The sequence below is a fragment of the Littorina saxatilis genome, linkage group LG1 (assembly GCF_037325665.1).
Source record: "Littorina saxatilis isolate snail1 linkage group LG1, US_GU_Lsax_2.0, whole genome shotgun sequence".
NCBI lineage: Eukaryota > Metazoa > Mollusca > Gastropoda > Littorinimorpha > Littorinidae > Littorina > Littorina saxatilis.
The window spans coordinates 30,217,820-30,227,019 of NC_090245.1; the positions used below are offsets into that span (position 1 = coordinate 30,217,820).

The 9,200-nt window shown below is 43.4% G+C and overlaps 1 protein-coding gene and 1 long non-coding RNA gene across 2 annotated transcripts in view; both read right to left on the reverse strand.

The window, feature by feature from the left end:
• Nucleotides 1–7,226, reverse strand: part of LOC138950395 (A disintegrin and metalloproteinase with thrombospondin motifs 18-like) — a 141,822-nt gene extending 134,596 nt beyond the window's left edge. The window contains exon 1 of the mRNA XM_070322134.1: nucleotides 6,238–7,226. Within this exon, the coding sequence (XP_070178235.1) occupies nucleotides 6,238–6,282 (45 nt within the window). The 5' untranslated portion in view covers nucleotides 6,283–7,226. The remainder of the gene's footprint in view (nucleotides 1–6,237) is intronic.
• LOC138966825 (uncharacterized) overlaps nucleotides 1–9,200 on the reverse strand; it is a 402,693-nt gene that overhangs the window by 156,865 nt on the left and 236,628 nt on the right. The gene's annotated exons all lie outside the window — the stretch shown is intronic.

Genomic DNA, 9,200 nt, shown 5'->3' on the forward strand with positions numbered 1-9,200 from the left:
ATTTACGAACATTTGACCGTTAAGTATTGGTTCCGTCGTAGAGGCACACACCTTTAAGGCTACGTTTGCGAGTGTGTGTGTGTGTGTGTGTGTGTGTGTGTGTGTGTGTGTGTGTGTGTGAGTGTATGAGAGAGAGAGAGAGAGAGAGAGAGAGAGAGAGAGAGAGAGAGAGAGAGAGAGAGTACCAAAAGCGCTAACGAACAATAGAGAGAATCTGTCATTCATGGACTTTGCTGCGCTCAGCTCCCTGCGTGAAAGAGCCATAAAAAGGGGAAGCAAACCACACTCACAAATACACACAAAACCTCCATTGAGAGCTATGAACATTCGTCAGAAAGGGAAACCAGCGCCTACCCCACACATACGCCACTTCCACACAAAAAGCCAAATTTGCATACAAGTCAATAAATCAGAAACGACTCGCTAACACGCGTTAAAGATATTTTCCTTCACGTGCGAACAGGACTAACCACCACAGCTTTTTCGAGGCTTTTGAATTGGATAAGAGCTTTGAACGACCATGTACACAACCGTCCAGGCATCGGATATATAAGCATCACATTAATTGGACACACACCAACACCCTACAGCGTGGACTGGGTGGCCGAGTGGTAACGCACTTGCGCTCGGAAGCGAGAGGTTGCGAGTTCGACCCTGGGTCAGGGCGTTAGCAATGTTCTCCCCCCCTTTCCTAACCTAGGTGGTGGGTTCAAGTGCTAGTCTTTCAAATGAGACGAAAAACCGAAGTCCCTTCGTGTACACTACATTGGGGTGTGCACGTTAAAGATCCCATGATTGACAAAAGGGTCTTTCCTGGCAAAATTGTATAGGCATAGATAAAAAAATGTCCACCAAAATACCCGTGTGACTTGGAATAATAGGCCGTGAAAAGTAGGATATGCGCCGAAATGGCTGCGATCTGCTGGTCGATGTGAATGCGTGATGTATTGTGTAAAAAAATTCCATCTCACACGGCATAAATAGATCCCTGCGCCTTGAGTCCGAGTCTGGAGATACGCGCGCGATATAAGACTTCATATAAGAATACAGCGTGGCTGCTATACAGGCAGAGTACAGTGGGCATTTTTTGCTGAATTGATTTCGTAACTATAACACCTCTGTTAATGAATTCCGCACTCTGTTCAAAAAGCAGCCCGGCTGTAGAGTTGTGTTACGTGTCTATTTTGGAAAGATGTCCTCGTTTCACGGGGAAAAAATCCAAACCATGGACGAATGGTTTCAATGTCGTTTTAGTGCGTTACCATTTAATTCCCTAATCAGCTTAGAGACCCGTGAGACGTTAAGAGTAATTGTCAGTAAGTACTGATGTTACATGACTGATGTGAACCAGTTGATTGGCTAATGGCGATGCGCTAAAACTGTCAGCGCACTCTTGGAGTGCGCTAACTTTTCCACAGAGCGTATTCTTCCGCCCTTTGCCTAAGCGAGAGTGTACTCTCATCCTCAGAATTAATTAATGACATGTAGCTTATATTCTCCACAATACCGATGATTATGACCATAAATTTGCTGCTTCTCAATTAAAGCAGAAGTGGGTTTTTTTTCTGACAGATTACATGTGCCTGTGCCACAGTTGCCATTGATCTAAAAATAGAACCCGCTGTGTCTAATTTTTCAGTTTCGACTTGCGAAGATTCCTCTCATAATTATGCCATGTTAGTGGCATGTAGCTTATTATCCACATTACCAAATGATGAGTTAGTATACAATTCCCAGCAGCTAACAGAAAACACAAGTGTTATTCCGATAACGTAGCAGCTAGATCAGCACGTAGCAGACTACACTGAAATACCACTGCATCTGTTCAGTAAATGAATGTTTTCCGAATTATTATTTCAAGGCAAGAACAATCGGAATCGAAAACGTGTAGGGTTTAGAACGTTCTTACCATATATAAGACTTATTACAAGCCTGCCTCATGCGTGCAGACTCAGTGCAACGTGACGAGCAATATTTGTTTTTGAAATGAGACTCAGTGCAGTGGTTCGATTGCCATAGCCTAGCAGACGACATAAATCCCGCTCAGCAAATTAGCATGTTGGGCAAATGTGAACGATAAAACGATGGGAATATAATACGTGTAGGGTTCAGAGCATTCTTACCGTTCATATTTAGTACCAGACTCCCCGATGAGTAAAGATACCACACGAGAAACATGCCACATTTATTTTGAAAATGTGCTTTCCGTCGACCTTGGCAAGGGGCAAAACTCTGCACAGTCAATCTGTCGAAGCTCGATTGAAGGTTTCGAATCGCAAATAACTAAGAGCACAGTCCTTTCTCCGAGTTTAAATGAGGTCTCTATGAAAGATCATCACTTTTTGGCTTAACGCTACACTGGAATTTACCAACAGAAATTAAAACAAGAGTTTGCGTGTGACAAAAGCACGACACACTTGAGACAGCCCACACAAAAGTAGATCTGACACAAACCTGACCACACAGGTACGCCTATCCAAATGCGCGTTGCAAAATGTGCGTTTTGAATCTTCTTTTTTATCTGGCGGTACTGACAATATGCGCTTCGTTCAATAATGAATTTTCTCGATTTGCTCTATAAATCCCTTAGTGGTCTGGGATGTCTCAATAACTTAAATTATTCGATTCGATAATACAATATCGTTCATAAAGCCTGATATTATTTGGGCGAAGCCATCTTTGCGAAGTGTACTTCACGAAGACCGCAACACGAAGCCTTGGCACTGAATGTTTTCTTCGCGAAGTCAGTATTTTCGAAACCAACTTCGGACTCAATTAAGAAGGGCTTAAGAACTTCACGTTTAAGGACGGTAGCAAAACGCAAGTATACTGAATTGAAGAGGCGGCAGGAAACAAGTAGAAGGATGCTCGTATCTCATGTACACTCCTGGGACGATCTATGGTGGCGCACACGATTATTTACACGGGTAGGAGGGTACCTTTAAACGTAACAGCAAAGCGCAGGTATACTGAAAGAGACAGGTCACAGGAAATAACTCCAAGTAAACAAGCCCCATCAATATCTCAGCTTTATTCAAGATTGTCACGTTTACGGTACTTACAAAACTTTTAATGGCGCCTAAACGGCTACAATGTCAATGCGGGTACCCTATATATCTTAAAATGTTGACCGATATATATATATATATATATATATATATATCACTTTTGTGTGTGTACGCACATGACTAAAAGAAAACAACAGGTCACGTATCCGTAGAGCGCGCATACATTTATGACGCCTGAAACGATAGCTGCTTACAATACATTGGTATTCATATTGGTCATTTTCATGTGGATGCTGTGTCCATTCATGTACAACAAGATGCTTAAACTAAATTAGGTCAACTGCTGGCCACAAAAGTGCAGCAGCTTCCAGATGTATGAAGAAGTATGAAGCAGAAGTACACAGGAACAGAGATAATTAGGGGGAGGGTGCTGAGAGAAGAGAGGACAGGGAACTGTTACAGATGCCAGAATTATAATTAGCAAGAAGTTCGATGGTACTGCTGACTGATCCAGCTAGCAACGATGGTGATGATAGGATTATGATAGTGACTGGTACAGAAAACTGCTTGGAACACGAAGAAGGCTGATTCGAAAGGAAAAAAAAGCCGCCGCAACCGACTGTGGCGACGACGACGAAGACGAAGAAGGTGGTGACGACGGAGACAAAAACTACATCGACGAAGATAATGTCGACTGCAACACCCACGACAACAGAAAGAAGAATCAGTAACACAGCTGAATACGACAAAGACGAAAACAACGACAAAAAAAAGAAATAAAATAAAGAAGAAGAAGAAGAAGAAGAAGAAGAAGATCTTCAAACATGAGTAAGAGCTATCTGTGGAACAAAAGGACACAGCTGGTCCGAACCAAAACAAAGACGGTCTAGCTACAGAGACTGGATGGAGTGCTATACATATAAGCCATCGGGGATCCAAAGACACGCAAACAGAGCCAGGTTGTTGGGCTAAAAAGAGATGGCTGTGCTACCGTTTGGCAAAAATTGAAAGAAATGTGTGAAGAAGAACCGAACGAGAATGGAAGGAGCAAGACAGATAGGCAGACAGGTTAATTAGAGAGAAAGAGAGAGAGAGAGAGAGAGAGAGAGAGAGAGAGAGAGAGAGAGAGAGAGAGAGAGAGAGAGAGAGAGAGAGAGAGAGAGAGAGAGAGAGATAAAAAAGACGGAAGAGAGAAAAAAAACGAAAAAAAGAAAGAAGGCAAGAAAGAGAGAAATAAATATTTAAAGACTGAAAGAAAGGAAGAAGGAAAAAAGGGAAGAAGGAAATACAGAGACAAGGAAAACAAGATAGGAGTAGGAAAGAAAGAAAGAAAGAACGAAGTTAACCCTCGCTAACGACCATGAAATTGCTGGAAGCCATCAAAAATAAAGGCGTGGGCCTCTTCGACTATATTTTTAAGCTGTCAATTTCCTTGCCAAGAAAAGTAAGCTAGGTGCATATGTTTGCACAATTTTTTCCTTACTGAACAGAGCAACACAATTAAACGTTCAAACACTGACTTATCTCAAAGCAAAACGAGCTCAAGAGGAAGGGAGAAGGCAGTAACAACAACAACAAAACCAACAAGAACAACAAGAACAACAAGAACAACAACAACAAGAACAACAACAACAACAAGAACAAGAACAACAGCAACAACAACAACAACAACAACAACAACAACAACAATGACCACAACGACGACAACGACGACGATAACTAAGATGAGGACGACGACGAATACAATGATAAAGATGACGACGACGAAAACGAAGACGACGAATAAGAAGACGACAAAGAAGAAGGCTACAACAACGACGAACACGGCAACAACAACAAGAACGACAACGACACAACAACAAAAACAATGACGATACGAAGAAGATGCTAGAAAACAAGCCGTGATGACGATGACGACGACAACACTGAACAAGAATGACGACGACGACGACGACGACAGAGAAGAGGACGACGACAATTAAAAAAGAGGAATCCAAGGGAGGGAGGTCAACAACCAAGCGCACATACGCCCAGACCTAACAGCTATCACTGTCTCCTAACACTGTTTAAATACCCACACTCGGAAACCAACCTACCGCTGACAAAGATCTACAATTTCAAAGTGATGAACTATCAAAATTACCCCTTCAATAATTCTGCTTAGTCGCAGGAGTCAAATGTAAACAAGCGGACGACGCTCGCGGAGCGGAGGGCTAAATAAACACTGACATGTTGGTACACATCGCTTTCAAAATGAAACCCACTCGCTTCTGCAAGGGTTTTCATCCCCGTTTCCATTGAATACAAAAACGAAGGCGCAGGGTTTCGCCTAATAGCGCGGGTTCTCGTTGAAGAGTCTTTGCTAATAGTAACAAGCTCTTGTCAATTTTGGGCGAAGCGTCGGACTGTACTTGAGACGCTTATAAAAGGACAATGCGGGACCGTTATAAGTTTAATTTGCAAAGAGAAGCGAAAGATCATACTAGTAGCACATACATAAAGAGAAGAAAGAAAGAAAAGAAACAGGTATTGAAAGTAAACAAAAAAGAGAGTAATTGTGTGGAAAAAACCTTGACTGCGCAGATTGAAACTACGAGCGAGGGAGTTAAAACATTTATAGACACTAGGCGAGCGAACTAGAAAGACAGTTAAAACATTGATAAAGAAAAAAAACAAGACCAAAGAATACCAGAATATCGGGAAAACGTTAGGACAAGAAACAATGTAAACACCACTATAAGCATAATGCTTGTTGTTGTTTACTCTATATGCGTTTTTTTGTAAATAATGCACAAACGTTGAATAAAACAGTTTAAACCAAGAAACAATGACATCATTATCTACCAGGACAAAAGGAAATCAGTTACTCATCAACGGATACTTTTTCTCAAGACGACAGGCAGGGGTTCAAATACTCAAAGCGTGGAGAAGTTCAGACTGGAATAGAGCATGTTGTCAATGACGCACTCCGCATTCAATGAAAACTATTAGGCTAACGAAAACAACAGACGCATCCGTATCGCGGAAGCAGCAGCGGGAGAAAAAAACAAGGAAAAAATCACCACCACCACCACCACCACCAACAACAACAACAACAACAACAACAACAACAACAACAACAACAACAACACTTAATTCCAATTACAAATGATATCACATTGAATCATTCAAAAGTGCAAAAAGTACAGACAATGCACTGGTCAGTATGAAAACTGACCAAGGGACTCACCAGCGTGGCCAGGACAACGGCGATCAGGGCAGCAGCTAGGGGCATGGTCAGTGCCTGTCCACACCTCACCGCACCACCGCCGCCCCTCCACTTTTAAGGTTCGAATCTCACCTCCCGAGCACAGAACCGCTAGGCCCCATTGCCCCCCTCTGCTGCACAGTACTCACACAAAGCCACACAGCAACACTCGTAGTCCGTGAGAACTGCGGTCTTGGTAACGCAAATCACTAACCACCACACGCAAGGCTAGCCCAAACTATGTCAAAATCCACAGAAGACGCTGACAGCAGTATAATAATAATACGCCTGCGAAACAGTTGGTGGGATTATGAGGAGAATGATGTACGCTACGGCAGTGTCACTCAAGGTTAAAGCAGTGCTGCTAGGAAAAGGAAAAGCTGCACATTCTTGAAGCAAGATCGTCTTTGTGTTCTTTCAACGAATACGATCACTTTCTTTTGCATCACAGCCGCAAAATGATTTTTTTCTCTCTCATGCAATCCACATTTTTCGTCGAAGTGTGTCTTGTGTTTTTCCCCCTCATTAAACTAAGCAAACAGTCTCTTTAGGCACCAATCATCACAACACACTTCCTTCAGAACTGTTTTAAAGTGCTCTACAAAACTGACGATCGCCGGTATGCAGAAATCATGAACACACACACACACCTGTCTGGAAGCTACGTAATTTACGATCTTATGCACAAATGATGACTACACTCCTTCTGTTTTGAAGCTACATGGATCCACGAGCAAAGCTTGGAATATATATATCACAATGAATGCACTTTTCACGATACTCCAGATTCTGGGGGCAAAAAGACCTGGCTCCTTATCAATGGCTTCAGGCTTTCGTGTGCTTCGGTTTTGTTTTCGCAGACACCGTCACAATTCTTTCTGACATAAGCTCAGATAATGAAAGGGGACGATGCCCTTTGTGTTCCAGTGGTCTACTTTCACAGCGTCATTTTTTTCCTAAAACTTTTGTTTTACCCACAATGCAACACAGTGAAACGAAGAGAAAAAACAATCAGCCACTGAGGCCCCACTAGACGTTCAGGATTGAAGACATCAACACTGATTTTGTTGGTTAAAAGAAAATCAACATTATTTTCTCAAATATCTCAAAACACGATCCAAGATTCAGAGTGCTGTCACTGCAACTGGATAAATCACCAAAGTCCGAACGCATGTCTTTCCACCAAAAACTTCCACCGTTCAATCACATCGCGTAAAAAATCAACCAATCGCGAGTGGAGGAGTATATTCGGCGCACAGGTAACGTACGATACATGTTTTTATACCACCGTCAGATGTATAAAAAGGGGGGAAAAAAGCGAAGAAAGAAGCAAGGAAAGAAAGGGAGAAAGCTCCACCACGCGATTTAACAGACAGAAAGTGTTTGGCGTGTGTGTGTGTGTGTGTGTGCGTGTGTCCGTGTACCAGAGGCTGTCCCAAACGAGCCAGACAGCGGTGGTGGTGGACTTGATAGTAATGGGGGTGAGGGTGGGGGTAAGGGACTGGAAGGGGGTGGGGTAGTAGGGAATACGAGGGCGAGTCGAGCGAACTAAACGTGAGAGAGTTGTAAGTACCGGGGGTGAGGGTGGGAGTGAGGGGACTGGAAGGGTGGTGTGAGTTGACGAGGGGTAGGGGGGGGGGGGGGAGAACAAGAGAGATTTAATAGTAATGGGGGTGAGTGAACTGGAAGAAAGTATGGGAGGGTGGGGGCGGCACGAGTGAGTCGGAAAAAGCAAGAGACTTTTCTGTCGCTACACTCTTTAACCTCTTTAGTCCGTTGGACCTATCAGTGTCACCGGCAGTCACTCACTCAGCTGACTCCAAGTTAGGCCGGCGTATAGCCTATATCTACTCTCTCTCTCTCTCTCTCTCGCTCGCTCGCAGTCGCGTATCTCGGCTCTCAAGGCACAATCGCTCGCTGAGACTGCAAGACGTTTTTTGGTCTGAGTGTGTGTGTGTCTGCCTTATGCGCCAGACGCTTTTGGGCTAGAGTACTCTCTCTCTCTCTCTCTCTCTCTCTCTCTCTCTCTCTCTCTCTCTCTCTCTCTCTCTTTCTTTCTTTCTCTCTCTCTCTCTCTTTCTCTCTCTCTCTCTCATGTCGACTGTCACTACGATGATGATGATTATTATTATGATTAATATTATTATGATTATTATTCATGAAGCATGTAATTTTGAAACTTTGTACACCCCGAATTGAAATGGGGCCCAAGGCCTAATCAATAAACCATCCAGACTCCAGACTCTCTGTCTCTCTGTCTCTGTCTCTCTCTCTCTCTCTCTCTCTCTCTCTCTCTCTCTCTCTTCAAACCTTCAGATGCAGAAGTGTGTGTGTGTGTGTGTATGTGTGTGTGTGTGTGTGCGTGTGTGCGCCGATACACCGACACATACACACGCACGTACGCACGCACGAACGCAAGCACGCCCGAACACACACATGCACACACACACTCTCTCTCTCTCTCTCTCTCTCTCTCTCTCTCTCTCTCTCTCTCTCTCTCTCTTCGTTGATTATCGTTTTTGTGTGTTAATTATCTAACCTAACACTCTTGAACTGACCTTTCCCTCGTTAAATAATCTTTGTGACTTTCTCGCAACCCACTCGACAAGACTCACTGACTCGTCTGCCGTAATGACAAGATTTTCTGCCGGGCGCAAAGATACATACACGCACACACACACACACGCACGCACACACACACACACACACACACACACACACACACACACACACACACACACACACACACACACACACACACACTTCTGCATTTGAAGGTTTAAACAGCTGTCTGGAAAAAGTGCAGTTGTACTTTTTGTTCTCAAGAAATAAGCAATGATTATTACATGGGTGCTGTGCTCTGGAGGTAAGAATCAGGTTTAAAGACGTTCGCTGTATTTCGACATGTTCAAGTTACAGTGGTATCTGTAATGTCATGCCACTCC